The sequence below is a fragment of the Henckelia pumila genome, chromosome 4 (genome assembly GCF_033568475.1).
Source record: "Henckelia pumila isolate YLH828 chromosome 4, ASM3356847v2, whole genome shotgun sequence".
Classification (NCBI taxonomy): Eukaryota; Viridiplantae; Streptophyta; class Magnoliopsida; order Lamiales; family Gesneriaceae; genus Henckelia; species Henckelia pumila.
The window spans coordinates 535,114-556,794 of NC_133123.1; the positions used below are offsets into that span (position 1 = coordinate 535,114).

The 21,681-nt window shown below is 29.5% G+C and overlaps 2 protein-coding genes across 3 annotated transcripts; one reads left to right on the forward strand and one right to left on the reverse strand.

Annotated features, from left to right (window-relative positions):
• Positions 1–6,420: 6,420 nt before the first annotated feature.
• Positions 6,421–8,530, forward strand: LOC140866988 (ras-related protein RABA1d-like). The gene is made up of 2 exons (XM_073272055.1): positions 6,421–6,839; positions 8,001–8,530. The coding sequence occupies exons 1-2, from the start codon at positions 6,622–6,624 to the stop codon at positions 8,434–8,436; spliced, it is 654 nt and encodes a 217-aa protein (XP_073128156.1). The 5' UTR covers positions 6,421–6,621; the 3' UTR covers positions 8,437–8,530.
• A 2,185-nt stretch (positions 8,531–10,715) lies between these two features.
• LOC140866354 (probable WRKY transcription factor 65) lies at positions 10,716–12,144 on the reverse strand. Of its 2 annotated transcripts, none has more exons than XM_073271333.1 (3): positions 11,893–12,144; positions 11,641–11,793; positions 10,716–11,443 (listed from the first exon to the last, which is right to left on the reverse strand). In XM_073271333.1, exons 1-3 carry the CDS (start codon positions 12,030–12,032, stop codon positions 10,822–10,824), a joined length of 915 nt encoding a protein of 304 aa, XP_073127434.1. In that variant the 5' UTR covers positions 12,033–12,144; the 3' UTR covers positions 10,716–10,821. The 2 variants fall into 2 exon arrangements, with proteins under 2 accessions (XP_073127434.1, XP_073127433.1); XM_073271332.1 differs by having other exon boundaries at positions 11,641–11,796.
• Positions 12,145–21,681: the final 9,537 nt, after the last annotated feature.

The following is a 21,681-nucleotide window of genomic DNA, read 5'->3' on the forward strand; positions in this document are numbered from 1 at the left end:
GTTCGAAGCTTTATTGATGTACATGTTACTATATATAGTTTAATATTTTTATTGAATTATTGCGTTATAATGGTATGCCGAGAAATATACAAGTAAAAGCACAATTGAGTTTCAAAATACAATTTTGACAAAAAATGTAATAAAATTATTATTATTATTATGATTTTCTTGTAAAAAATGGATTGAATTTGTGAGAAAACGTGTGTTTGTCTAATGAATGAGTTAGAGTTTTGAGACCCACAAGCGTGTTATATTATATATTTGAACGGAGACAGCGAAAGAGACATCGAATGTGTAAATGTTGGCTTGGGTTATGGAGATGTTTACTACACCTAGATTCATGTTGTCTGTACCCTTGTTGATTTAAAATAAATTTCCCATCTACTTGTCTTCCTCTTTTGTCATTGATTGTCCCAAAGTGATTCCCAATTGCAATAGAATTTAATAAACTACATAATTTTATCAAAAACAAAAAAAAATCTTAAGGAATGGTCTCACATATCATTTACGAGACGAGTCTTCTTTCTTATCTAACCTATTGAAGTATTGTTTTTTATGTTAAAAAATATTATTTTTTTTCATTCTATGTATGGAGTTGTTCGTCACATTAATATAGATTCGTGACATTATATCACAGAAAACCTTCTCTAAATTTATTAGTAGAATTTACAAGTTATAGAGAATATCGGAGTTATTTTTTCAAAAAAGATATACCGCATTCTCTAATATAATCCTTGAGACACCTTCTTTAATTTTATTTTTTTAAATCTCCAAATGTAACTAGTGCTTTCATTCAGCGTTCACCATTTTGCAAAATTAGTCTATTACCATATTATATATATATTGATTACATGTATTATATTTTAAAACATTTCAAATAACATTAAAATAATAAGACCATGTGTTCCAGTATCGAAAATATACATTTACGGGCCGATTTAGATGGCCAAGTCCAAGAAACGAATATAACTGGATAAAATTTGTCAGTAATCTAATTAAAAAGCCCGATGTCGATTGGTTGGCAAACAAACTCATAAAATTTCTCGTTAGAGCCCAATTCAGAGATATATCTAAGATGTCTACGAATCAATTGCTTAAAGCCCAGCCCGGAGAATACTCAAAATTCAAAAAACATAGAAGGTTTCATGACGTGAGATGTAGATTTGACTTTTAGACAGCAATATGTGGAGTGAAGACTGAAAGATGAAGGTAATTCTAATACAAATTGAAATATTTGGTTTGATTGTAAACCATAATGTGGGGAAAAATAAAAGGACTGAAAGATGAAGGTAATTCTAATACAAATTGAAATATTTGGTTTGATTGTAAACCATAATGTGGGAAAATAAAAGACGAAAGGAAAAAAATGATAATACAATTAGATCTCGAACATGATATGCCATTTTAAGTTTAAAATATTGGCACAGATAGGATACAAATCGTCAAGTTAGACTGATACAAATATAAAGTAGGGAAAATTCGACCCTACCATATGGGTATTATCTCATGAGGTAGGTGAAAGCATTTTATTTGTTCAAATTATGTGGATGCATGAAAGTAGATGCGTTTCATGACAAGACACATGAAATTTATAAAACTTCTCACGTGGAGATCATTCATGATGTATAGAATTTAGCGAAGAAGATGCATTGGAAATTTGGAAATCCAAAGAAAATCAATACACAATCATTAATGCTTGCATATTTATTACCACATCCGTCAAATTTCATTTGACATTGATTTTTTTTTTTCCCTTCAATACATCGTTGGACTCAAATGAGAGATTAAAGAACTTTAATGTCGATTATATGGAATTTTCCCAACTTACCTAATTCTGTATATAATCTAGTTCATTAATGTATCCATATTTGCGATAAAATCTAGTTGTAGATGTTGTTGGTCGGTATATAATTATCATATTTTGTTGCAATAAATATTATTGAGACAAAAAAAAGACTGAATTTTGACGTCATGGAACAAAATATTGATCTCATGGACCGCCCAAAGAAAGCGTGGAACAGCTACCTACCTAACTCGTGCGTGGTATAATTTTGAAATTGAGTCGGAGAAAATGATGATAACGTGTTGGATTGATAGCGATTTCCAAATAAATGCTTTGCATTCTTTGACAAAATGAAAATTCAAAGATGGTAATATAAAATTGTCATCTTCTCTATTTTTCAACATAAACTGTAGTCAGTCGTCGATATGGTGAGCAAAGTCAAAGGAACCAGCTTCCCTTGTTTAATTTTACGCAAAAATAAGATTTACACTTCTATATCCACACACGCACACATTGACATTTATATTTATATCCTCTAGTGTTTGGTACAAAAGATTAGGTAGATTTGTGTGTGAGTTTCGTTGTAATCTATTGTTTGGTAGAATTTTTATTAAAAAACCTAATTTATTCTAAAAAGGATAAAATGATATTATAGTGGGTTAAATATTGAATCCTTCACCCACCTTAATATAACTCATCCTTGTCTTTATCATTAATATAAATTTCATGAATACCCTTTTTCCTTCAACCTAAAATCAGTTATTAATTTAATTATTCAATAAAATATAAAGGGTATTTTTGGCAAAAGAATTTTAAATCATTACTTAATCTTATTTTTAAAATTCAAACCAAACAAAATACTATTTTCAAACACAACTATCAATCCTTATTTATTATATCTTTTATCATTCATTTACTGATCATTCAACAATCTCATCTTTTGTACCAAACACGGCTTATAATATTAATGGGAAAAATTGCTTTTTTAGTCATGTATATATGTTTGTCACTTTGCGATTTTGGTCCTCTATATTTTTATATTTCAGTTTTAGTCCGCTATATTTATTTTTTTTCAATTTTATTATTTTTTCTGATGAGGCGCTGATGTGACACCAATACATTGCTGATGTGGAGCTGACGTGTATAGTGCCCCGTAATCGTTTTCAAATAAAAAAGACTGAAATTGCCAAAAATCGAAACATGCAGGACTAAAACTGAAATATGAAAACAAAGACCAAAATTGCAGTTTTTCTATATTAATATTGCAATCACATAATAAAAAAATGTAAACCAAAAAATAATTTTAAGAACTAATCTAAGTTAATGTTACTTTGTCATTTCTCATATTATTTTATATAAAATAAATATATTAATTTGAAAAATACATCTATAATGCTAGTAAAAATTGTTTCTATATGAAGTTAAATTATCTAATTATGATTAAAAAATATTATTTTGAATAATATATACATTATATTATTCAAATTGGCATGTTGTGTTTGGATTCAAACCGACAATATAGGAACGGAAAATTGCAAGTTGTTATGTACTTATGTTTCGGCTTGGTTGCTACTTGCTAATTACTCTATGTAATTATTATTTTAACAATCCAATAATAAATTTTTTTATTTCAGATAAATAAAATTTATAATATTATCCTTCGTATCTTTCTTTAGTTTTTTTCAAGATATATCTTTCTTTTATTTATATTTATTAACTATTGAAAAAAAAATTAATTTATAATTTACCATCTTTTCCCAACTTTAATCGATCACATCAAACATATATAATATTATTTATTCAATACTATATATTTCACATCCCACTCATATTTTAACAATCACAATTTTATTCCTTTTAAAAAAATCACAATATTATTTATTCACACAATCACATTAACCCAATTAAACGGGAAAAAAATATCTTACCAGTTACCAAGGCTTGTCAAGCCAACTTAATGAAGTCTTATGAATAAGATATGATAATATTAGTAGCCAGAAATGAGAAATGTATATATATATACATATTCCTTGTTAAATGAAATGAACCTGTATAACCTCACTTAAGAATCCACGGGACGTTGTTTTATACAATTTTTGGTTATGATCACGCAGTTAACCTTTTGCAAGGCTTGAAGCTGAAACTATAGACCAATTTATTGGAACAAAACTTGAATGAAAAAAAAAGGATTTAAACTTTGAGAAATTTAAGATGAAACAGTTATGAGGGCCATGATTTTTGGGATAATGGTAGACTTTTTAGTCAAATTTAAACTATAAAATAAAATAATAGATAGAAGAGAGAACGGATGCATCATTATTTAGCTCGAGCCTAATGGGCGTCTAGCCTGTGCATGGGATGAGACTTTTTTAAGAACTCTCTATAATTCTATTTAATTTATAATTAAGAAATGATGAAACAGATGAAGGGAAAAAAAGAATTCTTTCATCATGTATTCAATTAATCATTACACTTGAATGTGTAACGTCACCCTTAGTGCAAAGTGCATAGAATAGATATCAACTTAAATGAAATAATATCATACTTCTGAAAGAATTAATTATGTAATAAATTCAATATCTGACCAACGAAAAGAATCCAAAACATGAAGAAAAGTATATATATATGTGTGTGTGTGTGCATGCTAATGGCCGATCCCTGGGCTTGGAACCGAACGGAGTATGCGATCGAGGGCAGCAAAGTGGCGGGCGATGAGCTTTTCGTCCGCCAATTTTGCTCTTGCAAGAGATTCTAATAAGTAGAGTCTTTCCTCTGAAGATGGAACAGTACCACTGCTGCTTTCCATGTTCAACATTAATACCTTTCTCCCATGCACGTATGACGCCAAATTCATTGAGAACAATATGATCGACGACACCAAGAATAATATCATCACACTTTTTCCAGCCATTTATTAATGTTGACTCTTTCTGTTTGTATAGTATAATAATTAATTGAAGAGAAAGAAGATGAGAAGATGTTCTGGATGCAGGCTTTGGTGGGTTTGAGGGTAAGAGAAAGAGAGATAAAAGGGACTGATTCTGAGACACCAATGCTGTGTATATATATATATATATAAAAATTTTCAACTGCACAGCCATGTTTTCCCATTTGGTCCGCGACCACTAAAATTCGGTAGTGGGTTTTAGTGGTTTTTGTTTTTTTTTTTTCGCATCACTAAAACCCACTGCCGATTTTTAGTGATCGCGGACCAAGTGGGAAAACATGGTTGGGCAGCTGAAAATTCCTCTATATATATACACACACCTATTTTTTGAATTTTTTTTTTTAGCCCCATGATTTTTTTAATTTTTTAAAATTTAAACCCCATTTAAAAAATTTAAAAATAGAATAATTTTCACAAATCACATTTCATTCTCTTCTATTGTTTGATTTGTTATCTTATGGTTAAAAATTATACAACTTTGAGGTAAAATTCGATAATTTAACATTATGTTGAATATTTAGTCGCTGTTATTTGAATTGCGATAATCTTGATTAATTGAGTATATGAAATATGAATTTCGATTTTGAATTTTTACCGTAAAAATATATAGATGCAAATTTTGGGAAAATTAATCAATTAGTTGAAATATTGATGTTCCAAGTATTATTAGGCTTGTATTGATATTTTTCAATTTAAAATAACCAAAAAATGAATATTATGAGATTTAGAAAATAATTCGGCGTTGAAATTATTGGGATGATTATATTTATAGGGTGGTAACTTAGAAAATGAAGAAAATAAAAAAAATTAAGTTATTTTTAACCAAAATATCATACATCAATTATAATATAGAGGTGAGTGAACTATTTGTTTCAACCGAAATAACCGACCGAAGTGAAATAAATCAAATTTGGTCCGCGACCACTAAAATATCATACATCAATTAAAATTTGATTTTTTTTAAAAAAAATCTCTAAGTTCGGTTTAGTTTGTTCTGTGTTGCAGTAAAGTTCAGAATATTTGGTTTAATTTGTTGACAATTCGATTTTAACCAATAATATTGTGTATATAATGGAAAGAAAAAATTGATTTTTTAGTTATGTATGTTTGCCACTTTGCGATTTTCGTCTTATATATTTTCAGATTTCAGTTTTATTCCGTTATGTTTGTTTTTTTGGCAATTTTAGTCATTTTTTGATGTGACACTGATGTGAGACCAATGCAGTGCTGTTGTGAAACAAAAATATAAAAACATGAATAATCGAAATCACAAAATAATAAACATATAGGACAAAAATTGAAATTTTTTTTTGGATACTAGAAGTCAGAATACACGTTGCCTGCTACCAAAACAAAGCCATCGATCAATATAAATGGAGGAACATATCTTTGTATCATACGGTTGTATGAAGACTTTTCAAAATGAGTTAGGTTTATCGCATAAAATATTCACAAATTTCAGATCCATCAAAATGATGGGCTGCAATTCTACTAGCCCATTCTAATTTGGGTCCGAGATTTTAAATTATTTGGGCTTCATTTGATCCTTTTGTTTGGCCCAATTAATAGATCTGTTTCGGCTTGTTTCATTTCCCGGGTCACGAGTTTCAAAAAGCAACTCCTGTAATCTAATCTCAAACCAGCCATGTCTGGCAGCACTTTCTTCCCATCTCCAATTTCAACTCCAAGTCAAAAAGGGGGACACAACCACCCACGCTAAAGCTCAAAAAATGAAAAGAAATGAATAACCTTTTGCAGCCACTGTTGTGAAAACAAGAACACCAAAACATCTTTACAATTTTCTCTGCTGCACGCCTCAAAGTTTCACAATTTCTTTATCAGACAACTGGATTCTTTCTTTAAACTGAGAAGTAATTAGCTCAGTTTACAGATGGATGGGCATAGAGCGGAAGATGACTATGACTATCTGTTCAAGTTGGTTTTGATTGGGGACTCAGGTGTGGGCAAATCCAACTTGCTTTCGAGATTCACTAGGAATGAGTTTAGCTTGGAGACTAAATCAACCATCGGGGTTGTTGCTACCAGAAGCATGACTGTTGAGGGGAAAGTTATCAAGGCTCAGATTTGGGACACGGCTGGCCAAGAAAGGTGACATTTTTGCCATCAATTTTTAGTTTTATTTTGGATTTTCCCATTTTTTTTGCCCACATTGTCAAGTTTCTTTGATATTTCAGAGGAACGGATCTTATTGTTGATTTAGTTGAAATCTTGGTACAATTATTGCTATTTCCTCAATTGGGTTTTGTGCAAGATTTGTGAATTTCATGCCTTGGTGCAGATTTTGTGTGGTGTAATGGTTCTCGTGGCTTCTTTAAAGTATTAATATACTTTGTGTTGGCTGACTACAGCAGTGTTTGGAAGAGCTTCTAGAAGCACTTCTCCGCTTCTCTTTCGCAAAATTTTCAAATTTTGTGAAGGGAAAGTTAAAAAGTACTTCAAGCTCTTCCAAACACTGCCTATAGCTGTGATCGAGCTTTCAGTTTCAATCTTGAAGGGGTAGTTGTTACTTGTTGGTGTGTTAGTTGTTCCACTCAGTTTGGATAAAATTCCCGGGAGTTGCAAAATCTTCACAGTACTACTGAGATAATTTTACGGTGAAGTGATTGTACCCCACCTTTCTAGAACAAAGGAAGATGAGTTCTTGATCGGCTTTGTGGGCTTGTCAAATTTTTATTTTCTTGTTTAATCTATTGAATGGAGCCTTGCCCTCGACTATAAATGGTCTGGGGGGAATTAGGAGAAAGAGAAGCCACAATATTTACATTTCCTTGGTGCATGAACGGCCAGCACTTGTTTGTAAAATCTGCTATATTTATATGCAATACAAAGGATTTCGATGTTCAACTACTTGCTTTGACTCTTCCAATGTAAAAATGTCAAAATTTGATGGAAGTGTTGTTCAACTGACACATATACCTTCATTTGAATTTTACAATATGGCGAATATGTTTGCTCGAACCTATGTTCAGATTTATGCCTTGATATCTATGAAGAGAACTTGTGTTGATAGGTACTATATAGTCAGGTATCTGACAGTGGAGCTAGCTATATATGAAGAGATAAATTACATTTCAACGAGTGCTAATGTGTATCCTTTCAACACATATCTAAACTCATTGTCGTCATGGCCAAGAAGCAGGACATCTTGGGATCTTCCAGAAGTGCCAAAAATAAATCATAAATGGTTGCCCCTACTTTTGTTTTAACTTATAGAGCTGTTTAAAGGTCTCATATCCTTTTGCTTTCTAGGTACCGTGCCATCACCAGTGCCTACTATCGTGGTGCGGTTGGTGCTTTGCTGGTATATGATGTCACCAGGCATTCCACATTCGAAAGTGTGGAAAGATGGCTAAGAGAGCTGAGAGATCACACCGATCCCAACATTGTAGCCATGCTCATTGGCAACAAGTCAGATCTTCGACATCTGGTGACTGTCTCAACCGAGGATGGAACATTATTTGCTGAGAAAGAATCACTCTACTTCATGGAAACATCTGCACTGGATGCTACAAACGTGGACAAAGCATTCTCAGATGTTCTTGATCAGATATATCGTATCGTGAGCAAGAAGAACGTGGAGGCGGGTGAGGATTCAGCTGCAACCATTGTCCCTTCGATAGGGGAGAAAATTGATGTTAGTAAGGATGTATCGGACATGAAAAAATCTGGGTGTTGTTCCTCATAGGCATTACACTAACTTAAATACTATCAGACATCTTTAGTGTGATGATAAAACTCATTTTTATTTCATCCAATGATTGATTGAATCAAGTTTTACCTTTTAACAGAAGATTAGTGTCATTTACCATTATTTTATATTAGTATATTATATAATCATCCTCATATTATCTATATAAAAAAAAAGGTTTGACTCCGAATGGGATCCTATCCCACATAAGTTAGAGGTCTATTGACTCATACGGGTTAAATCGAAAGACGTGTACGAGCGGCAGGGACCTGAAGGAGAGCAACATGGTCAACCCCCAGAGGATACCCCACAATATTTCAGCAGAGAATATGCTCTACACGAAAATCAAACTCGCAACGCTGGAGAATTTCTTCTCAGGTCACCTGAGGCCTTACCAACTCGTCTATGCCCCTGTGGACATCATCCTCACATTATATTACAATAAATAATGATTCATGGTCCGATACACCTAATTTGAATTCAATGTGTTTAGTTTAGAAATTTTTTAAGAGAAAAATGTTAAGTCATATGAGGGTGTAAGGTGTCAATTATTGTAACATTTAGACTAAATTAAGGTTCAATTGTAACATATCAGGGTGTAGTTACGTGAGATCTATTTGTTCTACGTATTAATCGAATCAATTTTAAATTCTAGATTCAGCGTTAAATATTATTGTCGATATGTTAGAAAAAGCTCAACCCTCCAATACCTAATATGCTGATAAAAATTTACTAGATATATACAAGTTTGTGCATTGAATTCAAGTGTTCATAACAGCAATGTGATTCGTTAGTTCAGTGCAAATCTTTTATAAAACTAAATGGAAGTTATTGTGAACATTAATTATATGATAGGTGAGTTATGCCGTGTAATGAGTACCAAAATGATTGTAAAAAATAATAATAATGAAAATAAAAATAAATACCAAATGGATGACAACGGATCCAACCAACTACCTTGCTCAAAAGTCAAACTGTTCTAAATTTGACTTTTGAATTTACAGCTTGGATTATTGTTACATTTTCTTTCCTTTGCATTTTCTTTTATTTTAAAAATCTGCCTAACACAGACTCAAGTGGGAAAATTATATTTTTTCCTTTAACTATGATATTTCATAGTTGTGTTTGGACACGGAGTCACGAAATTAAGGTAGCAAAAGGTGATGATGATTGTTTATTTAGATACAATTATACAATAATTTTTTTATTAACTAAATATATTCTATCAAAACAAAAATTTTGAAGAAAATAGCTAGCTCTCTTTGGTCATCATGGGATGATGGGACTTGGGAGGTATTGTGCGTGCTGTTTCGAGCAATTTCAGAGTGAATTTAATATGTTTCAACTTTCAAGTGTCCTATTCGGCTATTTATATATATCATTTGTAAACTTACAAAGAATTTACAACCACCGACGAAATATTTAGTTGTAGATCAAGTGATTCAAGAATAAATAAATGGCGACAAATAGCCTAGAGACGTACACCGAAATATTATCATATCGAAAGTCATTACTTAATATGCTTTTCTAGAAGATTTAATAAGACAGGAGTAATGAGGATAATACAAAATATTTAAAATCCAACGATGTTTATCTAATTTCAATGACAAGATCCATTTCAAGAATATTTTTTTTAGTTAATTATTTTGGAAAATAAAATTTTCTCTCTTCCAATCAAATCCACCGGCTAATATATTTTATTTATTTATTTAATTAAAAACCAATTTAGCTGAAGAAGAGGTAATTCTAATATATCCGATTAATAATCTCAATTATCTATACTATATTATAATAGATGACGGTTTTATACTATCCATTTTTGGAGTGTCAAATCACACCAAATTTTTTCTTCATTTTACCCCTAAATTAAACACATATCTTATTTAATTTATATCTCAAATGACTAACTTATCCTCATTTTTTTCTAACATCATTATCTTATTTATCAAATTTCATCATTCGTTTTTTATTAAATTATCCAAATACATTTTTACAAATTCTTTTTATTTTTTAAAAAACTCACAATAATTGAATTGTCGAACACGTAAAAATCACGTGTCACAACTGCCTGTTTGAATAATAAATTGATTTTATTTTTCTGAAATAACAATGTTGCATGATGAGATATTGCAATATTAAAATTATACTTTCAAAAAAATAAAATCATGATATAACATAACCGTTAAAAAGAAACAGACGGCCATGGCGCTAACTACAAGAAAATGTGACATCACCCCCCTCGAATGAAACATTTTCTTTTTTTTAAAAAAAATAAAATAAAATTTCCTAACTACTACACTCATCAAATCTTTTATAAAAAAAAATAAAATAAAAAATCAGTAAATAATTAGAGGTTTTGAATATAATAATAAATCAACCCGTTCATGACGGAAGACAAATTTGGGGAAGGCACATGGTCTCATTATCCCCAGTGTGGCGCCGTTGCTCCGCCTCTTTTTGCGCCATCCCACGGCGGAACACAGTCGAGCATTCCGGCAACTCACCGAGATCAGCAAACAGAGACTCATCATCTTCTTCACGCATCGTGAAAATCATAGCCATTTCATTGTCTGTAGCAATATTCCTGTCCTCTGTTAAAATCATGTGACTCTCCAGCATGGTGCAAGATGTGGTGGATTCGAAATCAGAAAACCATCCAAATTCAGTACTACCATTAATAAAATGGCTAAATTTCATGTCCTCCTCCATGATTTCTTGAGGTTTATTACAATTAGGATTAATCACAGGCAGCTTCTCTTCTTCTTGCTGATCTTCTTGTTCTTCTTGTTCTTCTTCATCTTCTGAAGCTGTCAAGTTAGTAGCCGCCGCCGAGCTGGTGGATTTTGGGTGGTTGGTGTTGAGATTATTATTATGCCTAGATGCCGGCCAAGGGTGGTTGTGTTCACAAGAATATGTCACCACTAGCATGTTAGGGTCCACTCTACTCCTCTCCACTTGTTTTCTTGCGGGACATCCTTTTGAACTACTACACCTGTAATATCCTCTGCAACAATATCGTAGGATTGTATTGATCATTCCCACACCACTCAATCGATGATCACAATTTTCTTTTAAAATACATTAATCCAAGAAATCAGGATTAATTTTTATGACGACTAACGTAATTCCAAATTCAACACATGTATATAATTTTAATAAGATTGAGATTCATGAAATGATTAATGTTGAGCTGGTATATACCTTGGATATGGAGAACCCTTTATGGGTTTTTGGCCGTATTTTCTCCATGCCCAAGAATCAGACGGCGGAGCAGTCATATGATCACCTTTTAGCTTTAATCCTTCCACTTCTTTGATTGGAATCGACACAACTCTCTTCTGTATGCCTCCTCTCCTACTGTGTAAATCATATCAAATTACATAAACAACCAAGTAATTAGATTTCTTCTTCTTCTACCACTGAAGCTCAAATAAATGACTTAATAGCGATCACCTTCTTCTGGAAGAGGAGGTGGAAGCGGCCGTCTTGATATCTCCAGACACGGCGGAGCGAGGCGAATCACCGCTGTTTTCCGGGGATTCCTCGGAGTCCACAAGCTCGCTAACAAGTCTAGTGTTATTCAATCTACTCATCTCTAACAGTGCTGTAGTGATCAAGTTTGAAGTGTGAATTAAGATTTTTTATGTATGAGAGAAGTTGAGAAACAATGGAGGAGAAATTGGGTTGTCTGTTTGCTTAGTTTTAATTGAGGGGCCGAATGCTGACAGTTGTTTAATGATATAATAATTTATAGAGGACGTGCAAGCAAATGTGGTTTTAGTATATTTTAATGTTGTGTGAAAGGAACCCTCACGTTGATTTTTGATGGTAATTAGTAATTTAATTACGTGATTTGGATTTATTTAGTAAATTAATCAACCTAATCCGTCCTTTGGATTTATCAGTTTTATTATCTTACTAATTTAATAATTTCGAGGCAAATTTTCTTAAGTTGTTTTATCCAATTAATACCATTATCAATTTTTTCCAATCAGGCATCATCCATATTGTCTTATCGATCGTCAGTATTTTTATGTGGAAAACGATTGCTTGCTATTAATATAGAATGGATAATCGATTATTCAAACCCTCACATATATATATATATATATATATATCATATATATGTAAAATTACATTATTGGACTTATATATTTTAGTCTTTGTATTACTATTATTATTCTTTTTCAAATTTAGTCTTTTTTTTTTCTTATGTGATATTGACAAGGGCGGAGGCAAGCTTTGGGTCAGCTCGGGTGGCCCAAATTTTTTATATGGCACAAAAAATTAAAAATAAAATTTAAGTGTTATTTTTGGGGCTAATGTTATATTAGCCTAGGTAATCCAATTAAAAATATAAAGTAGCCCACCTTTTAGTTTTCAATACTAGTCCAAAAAAAACAAAAAAATGGGGTTTTTTTTTTCAAATCTATTATTGTGTTAGTGTCATATTCTTCACTCTCCATCTTATAAGGTTCTCTGACATTATATTGCTCCCAATTTTATAAAGTATATATCGACCAAATAATTATGAAATTTGTATATACGCTGAGAAATATTTAATTTTTTGTAACTAATTTTGATGCAATTTTTTTGATTTTTTAAATAAAAAATTTTACTATTTTTTTCTTAAAAAATCGGTGTTTTAAGCTTCCATGATTTTTTGATTTCTCACTAAAAAAATTTAGCCCGGGTGGAGCTGAAATCCTAGCTCAGCCATTGGATACTGATCAAGTATCGACATGTCACAAATATGTCCAATGTTATATGAACGCTCCTGATGGAAAAACAAAAATAAAGTTATCGAAAATTGAAAAATAAAACTAAAGGTGAAATGTGATAATATAGAGTACCAAAACGATAATAAAATAAACATAAAAACTAAAATTAAAATTTTCTTTTTATATTATATATTAGCATTTCCAAGTATGCATTCTGCGTGCTATGAATATATATTTTCTACGCGGTAATACATACATATATATATATATATAATGACAAATTCAAATCTCTAGTGTAAAATAAAATAAAATGTTTTTATTTTGTAAAATATATAGACTAGTAATCTCAATTTCTTGGTGATTTAATTCCTCTAGGGCCTGTTTGGTAGATAAGATAAGGGGTTGATTAATTAATAATCAGTCATTATCATTTGTTTGGTACGTTTTTTGGCTATCTCAATGGCCCGTCAACGGCCCGCACTGTACACCTAAAATGGCAGATAATTTAACCCTGCTGAGCCACGTGATTATTTATGTTGGGGCAAGGATAAAGTGCATATTTACTATTCTACCCTTTATAAATAAATATAAAATTCAAAAAAAAATTTCAAATTGTTTGTCTTGTACAATACGCTACTGGGAGTGAATGAAATCTTCAAAATTAATAATAATAATATATGTTCTTTTCGAAAATTGTGCTAAACCCAATGAACAGATTTACTACCCATTTTTTAATTTTAATTTATTTTTCAGATAATATTATTAACGAGAATAATAACATATAAATTGATTAATTAAAAATAAATAATAAATAATAAAATAATGAGAAATATTAATTAAAGTAATATGAATTCATTTAATAATATTATATTAATTATACCATTATCTAATAAGAACAAATTATTGATGGATGATAAGAAACAAATTTATTTAACTAATATTGACAAATATAGTTAAGATGAAGTATACGTTTTAAGTAAGAAATACATATCAATAAAATAATAAAAATAATGAATATTAATATTTAAATTAAATTTAAAAATTAAAAAATAATTTAAATTTCAAATAATAAAAATATTAAGAGTTCCATCACTATTTATTATAAAAATATTTCATATTCTTAAAAGTTAAAATGAGAATTAAACTGCATAATAAAAAAATAAAATTTTAAAATTTATGACAATGTTGTTACTAATATTAATATCATCATATTATTATCACATTTATTTTCATTTATTATTATTTATACTAGTTATTATATTTTTTTTTATTATTGGGGGTATTTTTGTCATTTCGGGGTAATACACAAAATTAATCAATCATATTAAAATCATACCAAACATCATATATTTTATCACGATACATTATTTGTCCTTACATCTCAATATATTATCACTTCAATTACATATCCTTTCACTATCCTATCATTCAAACCAAACAGACCCCTAGAGGTCAGGGCATTGAACTGTTCAATAACGCAATAATTGAGAAAAAGTAAATGTGATGTTGATTAATTAAATATCTTAATCTTTATATATTAATATTAAATAACAAATACTGGAATGCTTCTGATCACTTGGATTGGTTTGCCGTCTAGTATCTCTCATTTATGTGCACCCCCAGTCTATTATTTTTCATATATATATATATATATTCTAATTTTATAATATTTAGTAATTAGAATACCAAAGTCCAACAATGATTCTAATATTTAGTAATTAGAATACCAAAGTCCAACAATGCTTAGAATCGATCCTATTTTATTAATAGTCACTCGCATAAATTATATGTAAATATGGTTGATCGTGGCTATCATGTCAATCGGCATGATCAAATAATCAATTGTTTAACTACAAAAAAATATATAGGATTTTATAATTAAACTATAGTACATTTATTGAAATGTATATTTCAAGTATTGGGGCCAATCTAAAACTTTATTGAGAGTTAATATTATTTTAAGTGAGAATTCATGTAATTTTGGTATTTTATATTTGTTTTCTGTTTTTTTTTTTTTATCGATCTTGGTGATCAGTGCTATCAAATTTATGTATTAATCCCATATTTTTAATTTACAATAATTTTAATATAGAATGTGCATTTTACATATTAGAACCATGTCGACGTTACGTTATATATTGGCACTGCATTCGAAAATGACTAAATTAAATAACGAATGCAAATGACTAAATTAAATTAAATAACATAAAAATACAGATAACAAAACTAAAGCATAAATTTAACCGTGTAAATTTATAAAACTTATTTATTTATTTATTTTTGTAACAGAGTGAGTTTTTAGGAAAAAAACAATAAAATCCGTTAATGTTGATACTGATACATATTTGAAAAAACCAAACGAAAAGTTGATTTACCATTAAGTTAAATTATTTTCAATTTTTTGCAGTTACTTTCATTCTATTTTTTTTAGAACGAAATTTCACACTAAAATTTAGTTCTAGTAAAACATATAAATTTGAGTATTCATGAAACGGTTTATATTACTAATATTAAAGTTGAGACATAAATAGTAACTAATTTTGGTTTTTCAAGTCATATCAAATTCTTTTTTCTCCAAAAATACCCCTTCCCTAAAAGTACCGCTATATATATATATATTTTTTTTTGGAGAGAACTTGTAATTTTATTAAAACAAAATGACAGATTACAAGTTGTCCATCCAAGGTGAAAAATTCCCAATCAACCAAAAAAACGAGGAAGAAGAAGAAGAAGAAGCAAAACGAGCTATTTTATGAACAACAATATTCGCCGTACGCTTAACATGACATAATGTAATTGCTTGTGTCACCTCCAACAGATTCCGAATTTGTGTAACTTGGTTTTGAAAAAAAAAAGTATAATAAATTAAAAATTCAAACAAACTAAATTTAAATAAAGAGTACTCTAATATCATTATATTTCATATAAAAATATTATATTTTAATTTTAAATTATATTTTAGATAAAAATTTTAATATGTGCGTACATCGTGTGTAGAGGTCTACAAATATATTATTAATGGCACCATAAAAACTTCCATGAGACAGATTTCTGATCGTATTCGATTACCCAACCTTAAAAAAGATTACTTTTTATCCAGATATCATTTTCATTACAAAAACATAATTTTTTGTTGGTTATGCTATGAAAAATTTATATTCGTTGGACCGTTGTATGAGAAACTTATTAATCATAAAATATTCATAAAAATAAATGTCCTTTTTTATATTAATAAATATCCTTGAGTTTCAGTTCCCTTTAGTTTAATGTTAATATAAATCAATTAATCATTCATTATAATTTATATACTAAATTAATAAGTCAACTCGTACGATTATTGTGTATATATCATCTTCGGCTGGCCCTATTATACTATTTGTGTCTCAATTATTGCGTGGTTCCATACAATTTCCTGCCCAACCATCGATTCTTCTGCATACCTTACACTTATTTTATGAATATATATGATGCGTGTATATATAATTTTTTTAATTTTGAGATATTATATTAAAATTTAAAATTTTAATAACGTATTTTGTAATAAATTTTAAGTTATGAGTGAAATAATTATTTAATTCAAAATTTTATTAGGATATGATAGATATAGATGAGATGAAATTTTTATTAAAATAAATTCAATGATATCTTAATATATTCTACTATATTATTATAGTAGCATCTTTTTAACTAATCATTTTTTAATTAATTGATGAAATTTAAGATGAATACAATTACATCCTATCTTAATTCCTAACATCACAAAAATTATTATGCAAATTAATTATTTTATATGACGACCTACTATTTTTTCTTATACATTTTTTGTTTTCACATTTACCAGAATGTCACCTACCTCTTCGGATGTTTTTTTAATTTACAAATATCACCAATCTTTGTAAAATTGATGTAGATATATTATCCTTCGCCATTTACCCACAAATATCCGAACTAATATCAAATTAATAAAATAATAATAAATTAATATATAAATTTTTTTTTTGAAAAAATAAAGCCACCGAGATCATATATGTGGCTCTGCCATAAGGGAATTTGTGGGCGGATGGTAATGCTCGAACAAATTTAAAGAACTTATAAGCTCTGAAATTAAACAGCTTATAAAATATTTTTATGATCAGCTTGTAAGCCAGTTAAATACTCTATAAAGTTAGTTACTATACTTAACTTAATAATATAGTATACTATAAATATTGATTTACAATATAATATATATATTAATAGTAATTTAGTTTTATTTTATTAAATATTCTTGAATGTTGGCATGTCTATTTTTTTGGGGGTATTTCTGGACTTAATTACAAGCTACTAAGACGAAACACACACGATACGTGTATAATATTATATAATATATTTTATTTTAATTAATAAAGTATAGATATTTTGGTTGTTCAATTAAAAATAAGGTTACAAAAGTAAATTTAATTTAATGAAATCAGATCAGATTAAAGCGGTTTTTATAAGGCACTGGACTTTATATATATATATATATATATATATATATATATATACACGATTGTGCGTGTATTCATGAGGTCAATCTGATTATTAATTAATTAATATATTGGGGATAAGATTAAGAATCTGTCTGGGCCGTTTCCGGTTTCATGATGAATAATTAAACGCAAGATCTGTGAAGTTGAAGTAAAAACGTGCGTACATTATTATTACCTTTCCTTTTTTTGTTTTTATTGCGAACGGAATACTTGCATGCATGGATGAGCTTGTTTATATCTATATATATTATTAATATTATTATTAATATTAATATTATATCATTTTTATCTTTGTGTCTCCCTTGCTATATTCACACTGCACGAACAAATATATATGATATTTAATTTATCGTAAAGAGCGTATATAATTATTTTATTCGCAAGTGTGCCCACGACTGTCAGTGTGGAAAGGATTTATTGAGCACGAACTTGGTATTTATAAAATTTCTATGTATTTTTCAAGAATATTTTATAAAAAAATTAGAATTGGCTTACGAGACGCGTGACTCGGTTTGCATTTTAGATATTTTGGGTCCGAATCATTTATTCTATAGTAACTTACCTCAAACCATAGGTGCATTCAAATTATTAATGATAATTTTCCAAAACTAAATCTAATTACACATGATCTATGAACACATGCAAATATAACATGAAAATTGTATAAACATGTAAAATTTCAAAACATTTGTAACACAATCATTTAACTAATATTCAACTATTTTTCGCTCAATCGATCGATGATATATATCAATCCATTTAAATATTTCTTTATATATTTGATGGATATAGATTTTTATTAACTTCAATCAGAAAACTCTTTTGACGACTATGTTTATATTTATTGATTTAAAGCCTAGTTTCACTATTAAACAAATGACTAGTTGAATCTAATATAATGTTAGGGCTTAGGCCTAGGCCTGGTTAAAAATAATTTTGAGTTTGACTTCGAGAGAGAATATTTTTTTAAATTTTTTATTTTTTTTCTGGGCGTCGTGTGATATTGTTGCTTGTGGCTTTAGATAATTAATCTTGGTCCGGATTTCTAGGCCACAATTGGGCCGTCAAAGGAATATTTTGGATCCAAATAAGTGAAGAGTTCCAATTTTGTGAACTAAGAGGGTCTTTTTTCAACGAAAGGCCCACTTATCCATTCAATTATCAGTAAGATAGTCATGAATCATGATCCAAACAAGTTCAGCCTCATCATATACAAAGTTTTATTTTAAAAAAAATATGAATAATACATTGGAGAAAATTATACAAAAAATATATTCTCCATTCATTTGCAATCAAATTTATGGCCTATGTCAAGTGCTAATTTGTTGATATATTTAGTTACTTATGGTCTATGGATCAAAACTCAAAAGTGTAACATCAAAATATTTAGGATCCAGAAATATTATGGAAAAGCACAAAAACTCTTATGAGACGATCTTAGGGATGAATTTTGTGAGACATATCTTTTAATTGGTTCCATGACCTTAACTTCTATGAGGCCAATGAGGCTTCCACCTCAGAGCCCAGCCTGGAAGGGGATCAATTATTATTATTTTTTTAAAAAAATTATCTATACATATGTTGATTTGGTGGGCCATTGAATAAAAAAAATCTAGTCCAATATTAATATTAAAATAAAAAACTATTTTGAGTATTTTCTGTTATCTATACTATCTTATAAAGAATTAGACCATTAGAGTAACAATTTTTGATGTCTTGGTGTAACATTATTCACTTTTCAAAAAATTTAAATTATTTATGTATTTTTTAAATCCATATCTATACTTCTAAATTTTTAAATAGTTATATCACTCTTAATAAAAAATAGTGTTAAAATTTATTAATTTGAAAATAACGAAAAATTATCATATTTAAATAATTATTCTAACGATACAAGCACGCAACGCGTGCAAAGTGGCACTAGTAATTGATAAAGTCTTATCTTTTTTTCAAGTTCGGTTTTAAAAATTTAAATAATTTCAAAAGACTTTTGGATTTATGTTAAATTTGAAGAAGTTAAAGAATGTGTCTTTAACTAGCTTGATGAAGTCTGTATTAACTTTAACATTTAACGTTAAGACATTAATGGTGATGATTTGTGTTCAGAGTTGATGGTCATGAGATGAGATTTAACAAATGTCAAAACAACAATTGATTTTCTACAATGTTTGACAAAACTGAATAGTTTATTCTCAAATACTTATAGGAAAAATAAGTTTTTTGGTCAATTAACTTGTCCATATTTTGGTTTGGTCCATTAACTTTTTCGATGTGAGTTTTGATACACTAACTTTGCATTTCAGTGTTTTTTAGTCCAATTGTATACGTGTCAACTTCTGATTGGTCCAAAATGATGACGTGGACCAATCAGAAACTGACACGTATGCAGTTGGACCAAAAAACACTTAAAATGCAAAGTTAGTGTACCAAACCCACATCGAAAAAGTTAATGGACCAAAATCCAAAAATGATAAAGTTACTGCACCAAAAAACTTATTTTTCCATACTTATATATTTCCTATAAGATTTTGTTAAACATATCAGTAACAGTTGATCAGCAGAAAAAAAATTTCTCAAAGTTGAAGTTAATCAAGAATTATCTTCGATCAACAATGACACATGATAGATTAAATGAGCTAACTATGTTGTATATTTACAAAGAAATTATCCGACAACTGGATTACACAGATTTGAAAATATTATCACCTCTAAAACAACTAGATGAGTAGTATAAAGTTATGTAATTATTTCAAATATTTGTTGATTTTTTATTGATGTTCTATATTGTTTCTAGTGTATTTATTTTTTGTTTATTGTATTTGTTATTTCCAAACTAAACTTTACAATTATTTACCCAAACAATAGGGCCCGCTTTTTTACTTTCGCCTCAGGCCCCATCGAGCATAGGTACGGCTCTGATTGGGCCACACATGATAATGTATTATTTTTTATGCCAAAGATATAATTTTTTATTTTAAATATGGGTGAGTTTGACCGTTCTCAAGAAAAACCAATTCATGGAAAAAAAATAAGTGGTAAATAAATTTATAATCAGCCGCAGGAATCTATCTATACATTTTGTTGCAATTCCATTACTATATAAGTAAACAAAAATTATAACAATTCTGATATGAAGGTCATGATATTGTACACTAAACTATATGAATGAGTGATGACATGATGTAAAAATGATTCATTATATTATTCATGAATATAGATTTTTAATCTATAAATATAGATGTATAGCTCATCGTCCAATCTTTCGAACTATGATTTTGTTTGTGTAATTGTGTGTAAGTGTGCTGCTAAAAAAATTAGATTTGGACTTAATTCCACCCCAAAAGCTATCTCATGCAAGGGGGAAAGATTGTTTATATTTATATATTAAACTCCAAGATATTTACTGATCAACCGACGTGAGATACAACTAACACACAAATCTCGTGCCCAAAAATGAAACGACTTGAGCATTGAGACATTAACGTGTGGCCCAACTATGGGCAGTCCAACATATAATAATGGAACTTGAGCTCTGATATCATGTTAAAAACTGGACTGGACCTAACTCTAACCACAAAATTAGCTAGTTAGTTTAAGGGGGTGTGCTGGTGTGTTAATTGTGTCCCTTACATCGGCTAACTAAATAAACTAGCTAGGAATTCAATATAGATTAGGACAACCTTCCCCTTAAGCTGACCAAGTCCACAATTCTTTTAACATGTTCGTATATATATGATCGATATATCTAGACATGCAAACACACTCTGGAAGGATAACTTTTCAGAGACCCCGGTAAAATGTAATTGGGATATGCTGAAGTAAGAAGTAGCATATGCTTGAGACCAATATTCCTCTAGGGTTTTCTCCCCTCACCCTTTTTCACTGGCTGCCCTTTTTGTTCCATGGATATGCTTTTTTATGTGCAGAAAATTAAGATACATGATCAATCAAACATGGCGTTCATGCTCAGATTCGATTCTTGTTCGTAAACACTGAGCAGTACTAATTTA